At 49.9% G+C, this 16,777-nt stretch overlaps 1 protein-coding gene across 1 annotated transcript in view; it reads right to left on the bottom strand.

The window, feature by feature from the left end:
• The window catches only part of INTS4 (integrator complex subunit 4), a 50,112-nt gene that overhangs the window by 19,805 nt on the left and 13,530 nt on the right, over nucleotides 1–16,777 (bottom strand). The window contains exons 9-16 of the mRNA XM_058186543.1: nucleotides 15,514–15,585; nucleotides 14,209–14,383; nucleotides 10,811–11,016; nucleotides 8,392–8,534; nucleotides 6,037–6,152; nucleotides 3,013–3,146; nucleotides 1,977–2,134; nucleotides 337–430 (exon numbers count right to left, since the gene is read on the bottom strand). Coding sequence (XP_058042526.1) covers nucleotides 337–430; nucleotides 1,977–2,134; nucleotides 3,013–3,146; nucleotides 6,037–6,152; nucleotides 8,392–8,534; nucleotides 10,811–11,016; nucleotides 14,209–14,383; nucleotides 15,514–15,585 — 1,098 coding nt within the window. The remainder of the gene's footprint in view (nucleotides 1–336; nucleotides 431–1,976; nucleotides 2,135–3,012; nucleotides 3,147–6,036; nucleotides 6,153–8,391; nucleotides 8,535–10,810; nucleotides 11,017–14,208; nucleotides 14,384–15,513; nucleotides 15,586–16,777) is intronic.

Here is a 16,777-nt window from a genome sequence, read left to right on the forward strand (position 1 = left end):
GTTTGTTTTTACACTGACTTGAGTTTTCCTACTACCTACTTGGGGCCTGGGTCACAACATCAACGACTCTCTAAAAAGGATGCAAATGACCAGCTGTCTGCGAGGACTATAAATCCTTCCATCCTTCACCATTCAGTCAGAGCTGAAGAAGCTTCTCGGATGAGAAGCGAAACGTCTTCAAAGAAAAACCAGAAAGCCCAGTTGCCTTTGGGACCACAGTGAACCTGGATGACCGGAGAATCTCCATAGATGGACTGAAAGGGAATTGCTGGTTCCCACGTAATTCCCTAGCTTATACCAAGTGTAAGGAAACACACAGCGGTTGTAGATGCATACCTTAATGAGAAGGAGCTGGCAGCGTAGGTAAGCGGCGGAGAAGTCAGCCATGCCAGCTAAGTCAGACTGCAGTTCTCCAAACCTCTGGAGGTCCCTGGGCCGAAGAAGGGGAACATATAAAGGAGTCCCTGCAGGTTGGCCGTGCTAAAGGTAAAGATCTGAAATGTATTTTGAATCTTAGTAGCTTGAGCTGGGCTGTTCCTTCGAGCTCCGAGCTTGGCAATTTTGCTTTGCAAACGTTTCGTCACCATTCGAGGAGACGTCGTCAGTCCGCTCTGAACTGTGTTCGTCTGTGAGAACACTGGCCTTAAATACCTTTTCACGTGATGCAAATTAGCATTACTGTTGTTTCCCCCGCCCAGTCGTGTCTGACTCTAGAGGCGATGCTCGCCTCCGTTTCTCGGCCAAGAGACCCAGCCTTGTCCAAAGACCATTTCTGTGCCCAGCATGATCAAAGGCGCACGGAACGCTGTTACCTTCCCACTGAAGTGATACCTATCCATCTACTCGCATTTGCATGCTTGCAAACGTTGGGCGGGAGCTGGAGCAAGGAATGGGAGCTCACCCTGTCCCATAGCGATCGGGTCTCGAACCTGGCCTGTCAACTCTCCAGCTTACAAGCTCAGTGTCTTTAACTGCATCGAGCCCCCTTTACTCTACTAGTCATAGCCGACTTTGGGGGAGGGGAGATGCGCATCTCTGTTTCTAGGCCACTGCGCAGGTGCTGTGCGAAGACATTTCCACAGACATGTGGCCTGCATGACATCACATCGCAGTACAGAGCATGCAGCGAAACACAGTGTCTCGTTACCTTCCCATCGAAGTGGTACCTATTTATCTTCTCACATGATTTCAAACTGCTAGATGGACAGGAGCTGGAGCAAAGAATGGGAACTCACTCCATTATGCGGTGGTAGGACTCAAACCGCCGGAGCACAGACCTTCTCCAGCATCTTTTAAGCCACTGAGCCACTGTACCTCCATGGGCAGAGAAAAGAATGGGAAAATTCTGCTTTGTTAGCAAGAGACAATTGGCATTTTGGCTTGTTCAAGTTCTCAAAGACAAGCTCGGCCGAATTGTTCCCAAGGATAAGCTGGAGATGGAAGATGGGTTTGTGTAGCTACTTTGGGACATAAACCCACGCTGCTGAATAGGGCTGGCCCACACAGGGGCTTGCAGGCTAAGAAACAGAAGACTATGAGCAGAATTCAGTGGATGTCACCAAATTGGGTGAAGGTAACCAGCTCATAGGGACACAGTGGCTCAGGGGCTAGGTCGTAGAGCTTGTCGATCGAAAGGTCGGCAGCTCAGCGGTTCGAATCCCTAGTGCTGCTGCATAAGGGGGTGAGCTCCCTTGACTTGTCCCAGCTTCTGCCAACCTAGCAGTTTCGAAAGCACGTAAAAATGCAAGTGGAAAAAATAGGGACCAGCTTTGGTGGGAAGGTAACAGCGTTCCGTGCGCCTTTGGCGTTGAGTCATGCCGGCCACATGACCACGGAGATGTCTTCGGACAGCGCTGGCTCTTCGGCTTTGAAACGGAGATGAGCACCGCCCCCTAGAGTCAGCAACGACTAGCACGTATGTGCGAGGGGAACCTTTACCTTTACCTTAACCAGCCCACCCCACCTAAAGCCATTACCGAATGGTGAATTCCAGCAGCTCCTGAGTGCCTTGTGGGTCCAGATGCTGAAGATTGAAAACTCTTTCGAGGCTCTGCTGTAGAAATTCCTGAGAAGGATCTTCTTGAAGGGTGAGGCTGGCAGGACCAGAAGAAGAGGCTATCTTCTTCCCAGACAGCTACGTTGTGGGGGTGGGGTGGGGTGGGAAACAGAAATAAAAGAGAAAAGGGGAAGAGGGGAAAAGGGAAAGAAGGAAAGGGAAAGGGAAAGAAAAAAGGGAAGGGAGAAGGGGAAGGGAAGGAAAGGACAGGAAAGGAAAGGAAGGAAATGAGGAAAAGGAAAGAGGAAAGAAGTTTTGGAGAGAGGAAAGGGAAGGGAAGGAAGTGTGAAGGGAAAGGAAAGGAAAGGAAAAGGGGAAGGAAAGGGAAAGGAGGAAAAAAGGAGAGGGGAGGGGAGGAAGGAGAAAGAAAGGAAGGAAAGGAAGGAAGGGAAGGAGAGGAAGGAAAGGAAGAAAGGGAAGGGAAGGAAGGGTGAAGGGAAAGGAAAGGAAAGGAAAAGGGGAAGGAAAGAGAAAGGAGGAAGAAAGGAAAGGGGAGGGGAGGGAAGGGAAGGAGAGGGGAGGGAAGGGAAGGGAAGGAAAGGAAGAGGGAAGGAAAAGAAGAGAGGGAAGGGAAAAGAAAAGTTAAGTCAGTCATGCGGTTTCCAACACACGTGCCCTGCAACGAGTTTGTTTCTTTGGAAATGCTGGCTTCTTATCTAGGACATCTTAAAGTTGCCATGTTTGAGGAAAAACTGCTAAGAACTATCCTAACAGGATCCGCCTCCCTTACGGGCAACCCGGAGGCCGTGGGTGACCCACCCCTCACCGCCCAGCCCACCACCTGTGTGCCTTCTAGGACCTTCCAGAGACAGAAAGCTAACATGTTCAAACTTTTGCACGAGAAGCCGAGAGCTTATTTAACTTGGTAGTTGCAAATGTGTATATTTGTAAAATCTACATTTGCACACTTGCAAAAGCGCCGTCATGGGTGCCAAGAGTTCATCCCGACGACTTACCCTCAAAGCCGGCACAAGGTGCCAGAGACTGTCCCGAAGATAGGCGTAGTGCCGGAAAGTGTGGTCCGAGAAGAGCGCCGGCATCGTTGGGCAGGATTTGGCTGCGTTGAAAATAAGAACCAAGACCGCGATATCTGTGCCCGCAGGTTAAGGGAGGGATCCTTGATTGCAAAGCAGTTAAAACAAAAGGCTTTTTTTTTTAATTTGAATTTATATCCCGCCCTTCTCCGAAGACTCAGGGCGGCTTACATTGTGTTAAGCAATAGTCTTCATCCATTTGTATATTATATACAAAGTCAACTTATTGCCCCCCAACAATCTGGGTCCTCATTTTACCTACCTTATAAAGGATGGAAGGCTGAGTCAACCTTGGGCCTGGTGGGGCTTGAACCTGCAGTAATTGCAAGCAGCTGCTGTTAATAACAGACTGCATTAGTCTGTAGAGCCACCAGAGCCTGGAGGGGAAAAAATATGGGTTGCCAGCTGCAGGAGCAAAGCTGGCGAGTTTAAGGTAGCACAAAATCAGAAGAACGACAGGTGAGCCCTGGTGGCAGAGTGGTTAGAAGGCAGGATGGCAGGCTCCCACAGCCAGGAATTCGATCCTGACCGGCTCAAGGTGGACTCGAGCCTCCCATCCTTCCCAGGTCGGTAAAATGGGGACCCAGATTGTTGGGGGCAAATATGCAGATTCTGTAAACTGCTTAGAGAAGGCTGGGAAACACTATGAAGTAGTATACAAGCCCAAGTGCTCTTGCTATTTCTTCCTTTCTTTCCTTTCTTTTCCCCTTCCCCCTCCGCTCCTTTTCATTTCTCCTTCCTCTCCCACTTTGTCTTCCCCTCTTCTCCCCTCCTCTCTTCCCTCCTTAGCTTTCATGGTTTGGATTGGTTCAGGCGAACCAGTTGCAGAAATCATGGATGGACCCGCTCACCTGCCCCGTCTCTATGCTGTCCTATTTAGGCACATTTTTTATTTATTTATTTTATTATTTATTTATTTATTAAATTTTTATACCGCCCTTCTCCCAAAGGACTCAGGGTACAGCCAAAAGATAAAAAACACAAAAATATACAATTAAAACAACAATTTAAAACTGAGCATATTAGAAAAAATGGCCAACATTTAAAAATTTAAAATTTAAAATTATAAACCCTAAAATAATAAAACCCCAGTTAAAAATTTAAAAATATTAAAAATATTAAAAAATATTATGCCAGTCCCGCTTGAATAAATAAGTGCGTTTTCAGCTCACGGCGAAAGGTCCGAAGATCAGGCACTTGACATAGTCCAGGAGGAAGTTCGTTCCAGAGCGTAGGAGCTCCCACAGAGAAGGCCCTTCCCCTGGGGGCCGCCAGCCGACATTGTTTGGCGGATGGCACCCTGAGAAGACCCTCTCTGTGAGAGTGTACGGGTCGGTGGGAGGCATGAGGTAACAGCAGGCGGTCCCGTTAAGTACCCGGGCCCTAAGCCATGGAGCGCTTTGAAGGTGCTGACCAAAATCTTAAAGGTGGTGAGCAAAATTTTTGACGCCGGGAATGTGCACAGAAGGCGCGCTCTCACATTTTCAGTGCTGGGCGAACTGGTCGGTAAATTATGTGAATTCCACCTAGAACTCACTGGAAATAGAACCCACTGTCTGCTAGCGATTGGCCCAAAGTCCCCCAGCCAGCTTTAATGGCTAAGGCACAACTAAAATTCACAACTGGGAAGTGGCTCACCAGGCTAATGCAGCCTGTTATTAACACACAGCTGCCTGCAGTTACAATTACTGCAGGCTCGAGCCCCACCAGGCCCAAGGTTGACTCAGCCTTCCATCCTTTATAAGGTAGGTAAAATGAGGACCCAGATTGTTGGGGGCAATAAAAATTGACTTTGTATATAATATACAAATGGATGAAGACTATTGCTTAACATAGTGTAAGCCGCCCTGAGTCTTCGGAGAAGGGCGGGATATAAATGCAAATAAATGCAAATAAATAAATAATAATGGCTAAGGCACAACTAAAATTCACAGTCTCCTGGCGACTGGCCCGACGTCCGCTTTCAGGCTTAAAGGAGCAAGCCAATCCCCATTCGTCAACCAAATGGATGTTGGAATACAGCTGCAGTTGTACTGATGGCTTCTCTTTTCACGATAACCCCAGGAAACCACAACTGGCGCAAAAGGTGGTTTGCATGCGCATTGCAACTCAAAACTCTCAAAAGTCCCCGAGCCCCTGGCTGGTTCCGAACTGTCCTGCACGCCCAAAAGCCCGACGCGAACTGCACTGCGACGACTGGGCCGCGGCGAAGGGACTGGGACAAGAGGGGCCGTGGCCCAAAGTGCTGAGGCATAATAAAGCGGAGGCGAAACCCCTGTGTCGTGTCCCACTCCTCCTCTGACGGCCGGGTCGGGGAAGTCCGTATCAAGCGTGCCTCTGCAGCTTTGCCAAAGTTCTGTCAGAGTTCTCAGGGCAGGCAGGAGACCAGGATGTGACTTCAGCAATCCAAGTTAGACTTTGCCTGACTCAAGGAATGCCAGAAAGCAAATCCTTTATATAGGCCATGGGGTGTGGCTCCATGACTCAGCACTTATCCAGGCCTGCCCCTCCCTTCCTTTTGCTGACGTCGCCTCTCTATTCTCCGGAAGCCAGGATCTCTCCAGCCTCCAGCTGTTGGTAATCTTAGCTTATGACTGGCTTCACATTCTTCAGGCTCACATGCTGTGGGGGAGGGGTTTAGTTGCTCTGTTTGTCTGGGCATGGTGCCAGGACTGGGGGCTGGAGGCACGTCAGGCCATTCGTCTTGCTCAGCCTGTCCGGGCATGGTGCCAGGGCTGGGGACTGGAGGCATGCCAGGACATTCTTCCGCACTATCAGCGTCCGGCAGGAGATAAGAGGGGCCCGGCTGCGGCGGGGTGAGTGAGCGAGGTACAACACCCTGGTGGAGAAACTGGCAGTGTCAAGAGTTCGAGGCAAAAAGTCCTAGATCCCTCTGGAACATTATACCCAGAACAGGGTATCGGTGTTTGGGGAGGAAAAGGATACAAGCCGGATCATCCATATCTGGCTCGGGGGTGTCAAAGAAAGGGTGGGTCCCCAACAATTCAGGGACGAGTGGGAGCACCAGAGTGGGGTGCCTGCCTCCCAGAAACTTTAAGCACCTGAAAAAAACACAAAGATTCCAAGCAGAGAAGGTTCACCTTTTCATGTAACCAAACAGCAAACGTTATTTATTTATTTTTAAAGGCTACAATAATTATTTATGGACAGTTAGAACACAGGTAGCCCTAACTGACAACACTTCCTTCCTTCCCTAACTGACCGTTCAAAATTACCACGGCATTGAAAGAAGTGATTTATGACCGTTTTTTCACACTTACGGCTGTTGCAGCATCCCCTTTGATCAAAATTCAGACGCTTGGCAAGTAACTCATATTTATGACGGTCTCAGTGATCCCCTTTTGCGACTTTCTGACGAGCAAAGTCAAGGTGGGGAAGCCACATCCATTAAAGAACCAGGTTACTAACTTATCAACAGCAGTGATTCACTTAACGCTACTAGCAAGGAAAGGTCGTGAAAATGGGGCAAAACTCACTCAAGAAATGTCTCGCTTCACAACAGAAAGGTTGCACTGTCCCAGGGTCAGATGTGACACAGGGGTGAAATACTACCGGTTCGGGCCGGTTCACCCGAACCTGTAATAAAAAATGCTACCAGGCGAATAGGTAGCAAAAAAAATGCTTTAAAAAAGTTTTTTTAAAAAAAGGTTCCAACAATCAGCTGTGAGAATCAGCTGTGCTGCACGATCATCGGAACCTTTTTTTTGTTTGTTTGTTTACATTTATATCCCGCCCTTCTCCGAAGACTCAGGGCGGCTTACAGTGTATAAGGCAATAGTCTCATTCTATTTGTATATTTTTTACAAAGTCAACTTATTGCCCCCCCAACAATCTGGGTCCTCATTTTAAAGCATTTTTTAACTAAAAAAGGTTTTAAAAAAGGTTCCAACAATCAGCTGTGATAATCAACTGTGCCGCGCAATCGGCAGAACCTTTTTTGTTTTTAAACTTTTTTAAAGCATGTTTTTACTACCTATTCGCCCAAACCGGTAGTAAAAAAATGCTTAAAAAAAGTAAGAAAAAAAAAAAAAAAGGTTCCGCCGATTGCGCAGCACAGTTGATTATCACAGCTGATTGTTGGAACCTTTTTTAAAACCTTTTTTAGTTAAAAAATGCTTTAAAAAGTAAAAAAAAAGGTTCCAACAATCAGCTGTGACAATCAGCTGTGCCGCATGATCATCGGAACCTTTTTTTAAAGCATTTTTTTACTACCTATTTGCCCGAACCGGTAGTAAAAAAAATACTTTAAAAAAGTAATGGAAAAAAAAGGTTCCGCCGATCGCGCGGCACAGCTGATTATCACAGCTGATTGTTGGAACCTTTTTTAAAACTTTTTTTAGTTAAATGCTTTAGAAAGTAAAAAAAAAAGTTGGCCATGCCCACCCAGTCACATGACCCATCACCACCAACAAGCCACGCCCACAGAACCAGTTGGGAAATTTTTGAATTTCACCACTTGTGGGACACTCCTTTGGCGACCTTCCCAGGGGACGTACGGCAAGCAAAGTCAATGCGAAGGCGGGACTCGTTTAACGCTTGAATGAAACTGCAGTGAGTCCCACAAAGCTCTGGAAAGGAAGCTCATAAAGGGGGCAAAACTCGCATTAACAACTGTCTCTGTTGTGACCCAGGTTCCCGGACTCGGACTCCTGGAGGAGGAGGATTCAGAGAGTGAGGAGGAGGAGCTGGCAAGGCCTGCTTCCTCTGGGCCCTCTCCCTCCCTGGCACCAACCCAGGAGGAGGAGGAGGTGCTGGCAAGGCCTGATTCCCCCAGGCCTTCTTCTGATTTGGCAACGCCCCAAGAACAATCTTGGCTCGATGCGAGACTGCGCAGACGTGACCGGCGCGCGCAGCAGAGGAAGCTTTGGGACCGGCTCAGGGAATGATGAGTCACAGAGCGACACCCACAGAGGATAAAAGCAAGAGGCGGAGCTTCTTGGCTTTTTGTGTTGGACAAAGGAGTGAATTTGCGTGGGCAAACTGTTTCATGGATGGAAGAATCTGTTCGTGAGTGACTCTTGCTTTATCTATAATTTTCTAGTTATCTTCAGAGATTTTGGCAGGCGCGTGGGGAGACGTGGCCAGAACATCTCTGTGCCTGAAGGAATCTAGCCAAGTGTAAATAAACTGGAAGAACGACTTTGACTGACTTTTTGTTGGGAGTATTGGGAGCGGAAAACAAAACAGTCTCGCTTCCCAAGGAGAAACGTTGGTCCCCCTTCCAGTTGTAAGTCGAGGGCTCCCTGTATTCTATGTTTTCTGCGACAAAGAAAGACTTACTTCCAGATAGAGTCCCTGTCCGTCGGATACTTGGCGAGGTTTTTTAGCAGCTCCGCCAAGGCGAGATGGATGCCTTCCTTGGTCGAGACGTTGGTGCAGCACAGCAGCTCATGCAGGGCTTCCCTGATATCTCGGGAGGAGTCCTAAAGCAACAGACGGAAAGGTTCGGATGGCGAAGCGGTGAAGTCCTTCGGGAGAAGGGCGGTATACAAATTTAAATAATAAAATAAATAAAGGCTTCTGCGTTTTAAAATCAAGCACCCACGTTAAAGGAAGAAGCGGCCAAGAAATAGGCCGCGGACTAGCACATGGTAGAGCGGATGTGAAGGCCTTGGACTGCAAAAATCATACTCTTGTTTCCCCAAAAATAAGACCCAACTGGAAAATAAGCCCTAGCGTGATTTTTCAGGATGCTCGTAATGTAAGGCCTACCCCCCAAAATAAGCCCCAGTTAAGATCGTCAGCAGATGGAGGCATTTGATACTGTAGTTCCCCCCAAAATAAGCCCTAACCGGAAAATAAGCCATAATGCGTCTTTTGGAGCAAAAAATTATATAAGACCCGGTCTTATTTTGGGGGAAACACGGTAATAGGGCGAGGAGTATATTTTTCCCCAGTGCGGGAGAACATGTGACTTTGAAGAAAGGGGAAAGGCATTTTTGAGCTCTGGGGTTGGAGAAGGCTCTTGAAAACACCAGAGATCGTGAAAAAAAACAGAATGGCTCATCAAACAAATCGACCCAGAGGTCTCACTTGGGGTACAAATGACCAGGGTCAAAATGCATCTTAATTTGGAGATGTTATGGAAAGACCAATTCCAGTGATGGTGAACTTTCCAGTACCCAAACTGGAACACATGCACGCTGGAGCGCCAGAAACCCAAAGGCCAGGTAGCCAGAGCGCATGTGTGTGCCGGCCACCTAGTCTTTGGGTTTCCGGCACACACATGCACAACGGCCAGCTGGTCTTCAGGTTTCTGATGCTCCGGTGCACGTGAAGATCAGCTGGCTGGCACGTATCTGTGCGCTGGAAACCAGAAGAAAAACTGGAGACGGTACGTATGCCCATAGAGAGGGCTCTGTGTGTCACCTGACACGCACGCCATAGGTTCACCATCACGCACCTATTTTATGGAGAAGGCTACAATGCTAGGAAAGGGAGGAGGGGAGGGGAGGAGAAGGAAAAGAAAGCAGAGGAGGGGAGAAGAGGGCAGGGGTGATGAGGAGGAGAGGGGAAGAGAGGGAAGGAGGGGAAGGGAGAGGAGAGGAGGAGGGAGGAAGGAGGAGGAGAGGAGAGGAGAGGAGAAGGGCAGGGGAAGGGGAGGGCTGGGGAGAAGGGGAGGGAAGAAAGGGAAGGGAAGAGGGAGGGAGGAAGGGACGGGAAAGAGAAGAGAGGGCAAGGGAAGGCTGGGGAGGAGAGGAGAAGAAGAGAGGAAGGAAGGGAGGAGGAGAGGAGGAGGAAGAGAGGAAGGAGGAGGAGAGGGAGGGGAAGGAGGGAGGAAAAGGAAAGAGAGGAGAGGAGAGGGCAGGGGAGGGCTGTGGAGGAGGGGGGAGGGAAGAGGGAGGGGAAGGGAGAGGAGGAGGGAGGGAAAAGGAAAGAGAGGAGAGAAGATGGCAGGGGGAGGGATGAGGAGGAAGGGGAGGGGAGAGAATAGGAGAGGGAGGGGAACGGAGAGGAGGAGAGGGCTAGGGAGGATGCAGAATTTTACTCACGGGGACCCAACCCAATGCAAATGAGGACATTTATCCATTCACGATCACAGCAATTGTCTCTGGTGGACTCAAAGGAAGAACAAATAGAAGAAGGATGGGGGGAGGGGAAGAAAGGGAGGGAAGAGGGAGGGAGGAAGGGACGGGAAAGAGAAGAGAGGGCAAGGGAAGGCTGGGGAGGAGAGGAAGAGAGGGAAGGGAAGAGAGGAGGAGGAGGGAGGGAAGGAGGAGGAAAAGGAAAGAGAGGAGAGGGAAGAGGGAGGAGGAGAGGGAAGAGGGAAGGAAGGGAGGAGGAGAGGGAGGGGAAGAGAGGAAGGGAGGAGGAGAGGGAGGGGAAGAGAGGAGGAGAAGGAGGAGAGGAGGAGAAGGGAGGAGAGGGAGGGAGGAAGGGAGGAGGAGGGAGGAAGGGAGAGGAGGGAAGGGAGGAGGGAGGAAGAGAGAGAGAGGAGAGGGCAGGGGAAGGGGAGGGCTGTGGAGGAGGGAGGGGAAGGAGAGGAGGAGGAAGGAGAGGGAGGGAGGAAGGAGGAGGAGGAGAGGAGAAGGAGAGGAGGAGAGGGCTAGGGAGGATGCAGAATTTTACTCACGGGGACCCAACCCAATGCAAATGAGGACATTTATCCATTCACGATCACAGCAATTGTCTCTGGTGGACTCAAAGGAAGAACAAATAGAAGAAGGATGGGGGGGGGAGGGGGGGGGAAGAGCCTTGCCTCCAAGACGCCCAGCACCGTGTCCAGCTGATCCTCTCGCAGAGTGATGTTGTTGGAAATCTTCCTCATGGTGTGGATCGACCGCAGCCTCACTTCCTCGATCTCGTCGTTAAACATGTCGACCAGGAAATCCAGGCACTTCTCGGCAAAAGAGGGCGAAGACTGGGCCAGCATGCAGAGGGCTTCCACCGCCGCAATCCGGACCTCTGAAAAACAGATCCAGGCTGCGTGAGAGAGAGACGGGAAAAGGGAAACGCCAGAATCCACTCCTTTGAGAGACCGTGAGCTGAGCTGCCCCTGTTGTGTCTGCGCCCCCCGAGCCGGGCCTCCTGCCAGAAAGTGACTTGGACAGTGAGGACAGCTCCAGGAGCCAGAAACAGGCCAGGTGGAAGAGATAATGAGGCCTCCATCCTGACTCTTCCCTCCCCAAGGACACACCTCCAGACCCAGCTGATGGCAATCAGGCCTGGCTAGACCCTAGGTTTCGTAGGCAGGAGAGGCGGGAACAACAGAAGCAAGGGTGGGGCAGGCCTAGGAAGTGCTGAGTCATGGAGCCACACCCCACAGGATATAATTGGGAGTGGGAGGCACCGTTTATCGGTGGTTCTCCTCCTATCTCTCCGACCGGTCGCAGACGGTGTTGACAGGGGGGCAGAGGTCGGCCCCGAGGCGCCTCACTTGTGGGGTGCTGCAGGGGTCGATTCTCGCCTTCTGTTCAACATCTATATGAAGCCGCTGGGTGAGATCATCAGTGGCTTCGTGTGAGGTACCAGCTGTCGCTGATGACACCCAGCTGTACTTTTCCACACGGGCCACCCCAATGAAGCTATCAAGTGCTGTCCCGGTGTTTGGAAGCCGTCGGGTCTGGATGGGGAGAAACAGGCTCAAGCTCAATCCTCCAAGACTGAGTGGCTGTGGATGCGGCATCCCGGTACAGTCAGCTGAGTCCTCGGCTGACTGTTGGGGCGAGTCACTGGCCCGATGGAGAGGGTGCGCAATCTGGGCGTTCTCCTGGATGAGCGGCTGTCTTTTGAAGACCATTTGACGGCCGCCTCCAGGAGAGCTTTCCACCAGGTTCGCCTGGTGCGCCAGTTGCGCCTTTCTAGACCGGGATGCCTTATGCACGGTCACCACGCCTCGTGACGCCTCGCCTGGATTACTGCAATGCTCTCTACATGGGGCTCCCTTGAGGGGCATCCGGAGGCTTCAGTTGGTCCAGAATGCGGCTGCGCGGGTGATAGAGGGAGCCCCTTGGGGCTCCCGTGTTACACCTATCCTGCGCAGACTGCACTGGCTACCTGTGGCCTTCCGGGTGCGCTTCAAGGTGTTGGTGACAATCTTTAAAGCGCTCCATGGCATAGGGCCGGGCTATTTACGGGACCGCCTACTGCTACCGAATACCTCTCACCGACCCGTGCGCTCTCACAGAGAGGGACTCCTCAGGGTGCCGTCAGCTAGGCAATGTCGTCTGGCGACACCCAGGGGAAGGGCCTTCTCTGTGGGGGCTCCCACCCTCTGGAACGAACTCCCCCCAGGACTCCGTCAACTTCCGGACCTCCGAACCTTTCGTCGCGAGCTTAAAACGCACTTATTCATCTGCACGGGACTGGATTAGATTTTAAAGTTATTGGTTTTAAGGTTTTTTTTATTATTTATATTGTTTTTTAAATTTGGCAATAGAATAAGTTTTTTAATTGTTGTTTTTAATCTGTATTTATATGTATTTTAACTGCCTGTGAACCGCCCTGAGTCCTTAGGGAGATAGGGCGGTATATAAATTTGAAAAATAAATAAATAAATAAATAATAAATAAAAGACAGCCAGAGCTGGTGTGTCTCTTTGTAACAGGCAAATCCACTGATTAAGAGCTGAAGTTTGTTTCTGAGTGACTCACCAGCATCGTGGAAGATAATGGAGGCTCTTGGCAGACGCTGGCTATTTTGCTGTCAGAGCTGATAGTGCTGGCTAATTAAGCCATCACTCAGACGGAGGCGAGGGAGGACACAACAGCCCCGCTCCTGCGTTTTCAAATTTCTTGGCGTCCAAGCCAGCTGCTGGATTTGGAAAAGGAAGCTACGTTTTCTGAAACAGTTTATCCCTGTCTCAAAATTAGCAGCTTAAACCAGGGATCACCGTTTCGGACCTCGGGGACGACTAAATTCATAATTATAAATCCAGCTGACTACTAATATGAACTGTCTAATGACTGGCTGGGTGGGCGTGGCCAGGTGGTCATGTGACTGGGTGGGTGTGACCAACTCAATGTCACTCATGTCGAGGGATGCCTCATCAGCCTCTACTCACCCCTCCCCTTTCAGCCCCTCCTCGCCTGGGCTCCTTAGGGCCCCAACAGGAAGCAGTTGTTGGAGCTAAGCAGCCACCATGAGAAAGAGTTGGCAAAACAGCTCAGTTCAAATTGGATCTGACCGAGGAGGAGGCTCAGCAGAAGCACCTCACTGAGGACTACGAGCATAGGCTTTCCAAGCAGAGGGAAGACCTGTGGGAGGGCAAGGCCAGGTACCGGCGCCTGGAGACTCAGTGGGCTGAGATGGTCAGCCAGTTCCAGGCCATGATGCTGTCCCGCTGGAACAAGGCCCTCTGGCTCTTCGCCACCAGTGGCTCTTCCCTCCATCCTTCGCCCAAAGCCCCCCACCAGGAGGCTGAAACAGACCCCAAGTTGGACTTTCTGCCCCCCTCCGACCCACAAAAGTAGACCTTGAAGGGGAGACTCTCTGCAGCAACACAAACGTTCATTGCACGTATCCTTCCCGGGGGCTGTAATTCATTTAACAACCAGGTTACTAACTTAATTGATTCACTTAACAACTGTGGCAAGAAAGGTCGTAAAATGGGGAAAAATCTCAGTTAACAGATGTCTCGCTTAGCAGCAGAAATTCCAGGCTCAATTGTGGTCATAGCTCGAGGAGTATCTATACAGGTAGTCCTCAACTCCTCAATGCTTTCTGAATGCACTGTACGACGGTCGCAGTGTCCCGGGGTCACGCGATCCCCTTTTGCGACCTTCCGACCAGCAAAGTCAGCGGTGAAGTCCGATTCGTTTAACGACCGTGTGACTAACTTAACAACTGAGGTGATTCCCTTAACAACTGTTGGCAGGAAGGTCGTAAAATGGGGGTAAAAGTCACTTTACAACTGTCATGCTTAGCAACTGGAACTTGAGGCTTACTTGTGGTCGTAAGGTGAGGACTACTGGTATTAAGTGGCCAGGCTTTCTGCAATTTTGGAGTTGGTTACGCAGGGGAGTTGTTGGGGTTTTTGAATAATGCACCAGCGCACTGAAATAAGGGTTTAAAAATCAGATGAAAAGGCAGAGAACCGAAGTTCTGGGGAGGGGAGGACCACTCCCTGAAAAAGATCCAAAGGGCTCCCCAACTCACCGTACATCTCGTCTTCCAGGCCGTGCACAAAAGCTCCGCAGGCCCCTGATTCAATGAGGTTGACGGCTCCCGTGTCTATTTCTTCTTTTGGGGCATCGTCCCCCCATTTCCTGCCGCTAGAAAACTCCCCGGAACTGTACAGCTCTTTAGCCCGTTCGTGGGCGGTGCGTTTGCGCTGTGGAGACCAAACGGTCAAGGGAAGTCAGGCATTTTTAATACCCTGTTTCCCGGAATATGAGACCTATCCCGAAAATAAGCCCTAGCATGGGTTTTTGGACATGCGCCTAATATAAGCCCTACCCCCAAAATAAATCCCTACTTAAGAGCCTGCGCAGCTGACTGCCTGTCTGGTTGCTTGCGGTGCCACAGCAATGAGGCGAGGCATGTGGGGGGTGCTGGAGTTGCCCCACATGCCCTTCAACAGCGTCCCTCAGGGCCACCGCAGCCAGGCCAGTAGAGCAGGGGTAGGGTAGAGTTGAGGTAGAGCAGGGATAAGCAGAGCAGAGCAAAGTACAATAGAGTAGGGACAGAGTACAGTAGACTAGTGTAAAGTATAGAAGAGTAGAGTGAGAGTATAGAGTAGAGTAGAGTATAGAGTGAGAGCAGGGGGAGAGTAGAGTAGAGTAGAGGTAGAACAGGGGGAAGCAGAGCAAAACAAAGCAAAGTAGAATACAATAGAGTAGGGATTAGCGCTAGAGTAGAGTAGAGTGAGAACAGAGGAAGAGTAGAGTAGACTGAGAGTACAGTAGAGTAGAGTGTAGAGTAGAGAAGAGTAGAGTAGAGTGAGAGCAGGGGAAGAGTAGAGTAGACTGAGAGTACAGTAGAGTGTAGAGTAGAGTAGAGTAGAGTGAGAGCAGGGGAAAAGTAGAGTAGAGTAGACTGAGAGTACGGTAGAGTAGAGTGTAGAGTAGAGAAGAGTAGAGTAGAGTGAGAGCAGGGGTAGAGTAGAATAGAGTAGAGGTAGAACAGGAGGAAGCAGAGCAGAACAGAGCAAAGTAGAGTACAATAGAGTAGAGATAGAGCAGGGGTAGAGGAGAGGAGAGTATAGAATAGAGTAGAATATAGAGTAGAGTAGAATGTAGAGTAGAATGTAGAGTAGAATGTAGAGTGTAGAGTGTAGAGTGTAGAGAGTAGAGTAGATTGAGAGCAGGGGGAGAGTACAGGAGAGGTTGAGTAGGGGTAGAGCACAGTAATAAAAATAAAACCAGAGAGCATTCGAAAGACTCTAGTGTGCAATTACCAGCCTCCCAGGATATTGGATATTCAGATATAAAGCCCAGCACAAAACAAAACAGAATACTGTACCCTCAAATCTGACATCAGCTTCTTGTCCAAGGTCTGTTCTAAAAAATGAGAACTAACTTGCTGCATAGACCCCTGGAAAACAGGTGGGGAAGACCGTTGATCAGAAATCTCATTTTAATCCCCAGCCCAATAAAAGTTAAAAACAATCATTTAAGTCCCGGTCTGAGAGGTGGGTAGAGAGCTCTTCGAGTCATTTTGAACAGAATGAGGCCAAGATCATAACAAATATGTGCTTTAAAACAGAGGTCTCCAAATTTGGCAACTTTCAGATTTATGGACTTCAACTCCCAGAATCCCTGGGGGAATTCCTAGAGAATTCTGGGAGATGGAAGTTCTATTCCAGTGATGGCTAACCTTTTTGCCATCGCGTGCCAAAAGCAGTGGTCGCACCAGGGGGGGGGTGCACGGGGCTGTCGCACACACGCGTGTCCACACCCATAATTCCTTGTGTCTCGCCCCCCCCCTCCCCGTGCATGTACGTGCGACACAAACATCCCGCACTCCCCCCACTTTTGGCATGGTGGGCCCAGTAAACCCGTTTTTTGCTCTCCCCAGGCTCCAGAGCCTTTCTAGGAGCCTGGGGAGGGTGAAAACAGCCTTCCCCACCCCACCCCCAGGCCCTTCGGAGGCAGGAAACAGCCTGTTTCCCTACTTCCGGTGGGCCCAGAAGGCCCAAAAATCAGCTGGTCGGCACGCGCATCTGTGCCGAAGCGGAGCTTGTGTCCCACCCATAGGTTCACCATCACAGTTCTATTCTATGATGTTTTACGTTAAGTCTTAAAATTGCCAAGTTCAGAGAGCCCTCCGATAACCCACTCAAGCAGACAAGAGCCACAAAGGTGATTAGGGGACTGAAGGATGAAACATATGAAGAACAGTTGCAGGAACTGGGCCTGGCTAGTCTAGTGAAAAGAAGGACTAGGGGAGACACGATAGCAGTCTTCCAATATCTCAGGGGCTGCCACAAAGAAGAGGGAGTCAAGCTATTCTCCAAAGCACCTGAGGGCAGAACGAGAAGCAATGGGTGGAAACTCATCAAGGAGAGAAGCAACTTAGAACTAAGGAGAAATTTCCTGACAGTGAGAACAATCAATAAGTGGAACAACTTGCCTGCAGAAGTTGTAAATGCTCCAACACTGGAAATTTTTAAGAAAATATTGGATAGCTATTTGTCTGAAATGGTGTAGGGTTTCCTGCCTTGGCAGGGGGTTGGACTAGAAGACCTCCAAGGTCCCTTCCAACTCGTGTTATTCCGTTTTGTTAT

The sequence above is a fragment of the Ahaetulla prasina genome, chromosome 5 (genome assembly GCF_028640845.1).
Source record: "Ahaetulla prasina isolate Xishuangbanna chromosome 5, ASM2864084v1, whole genome shotgun sequence".
In the NCBI taxonomy this organism is placed as follows: Eukaryota; Metazoa; Chordata; class Lepidosauria; order Squamata; family Colubridae; genus Ahaetulla; species Ahaetulla prasina.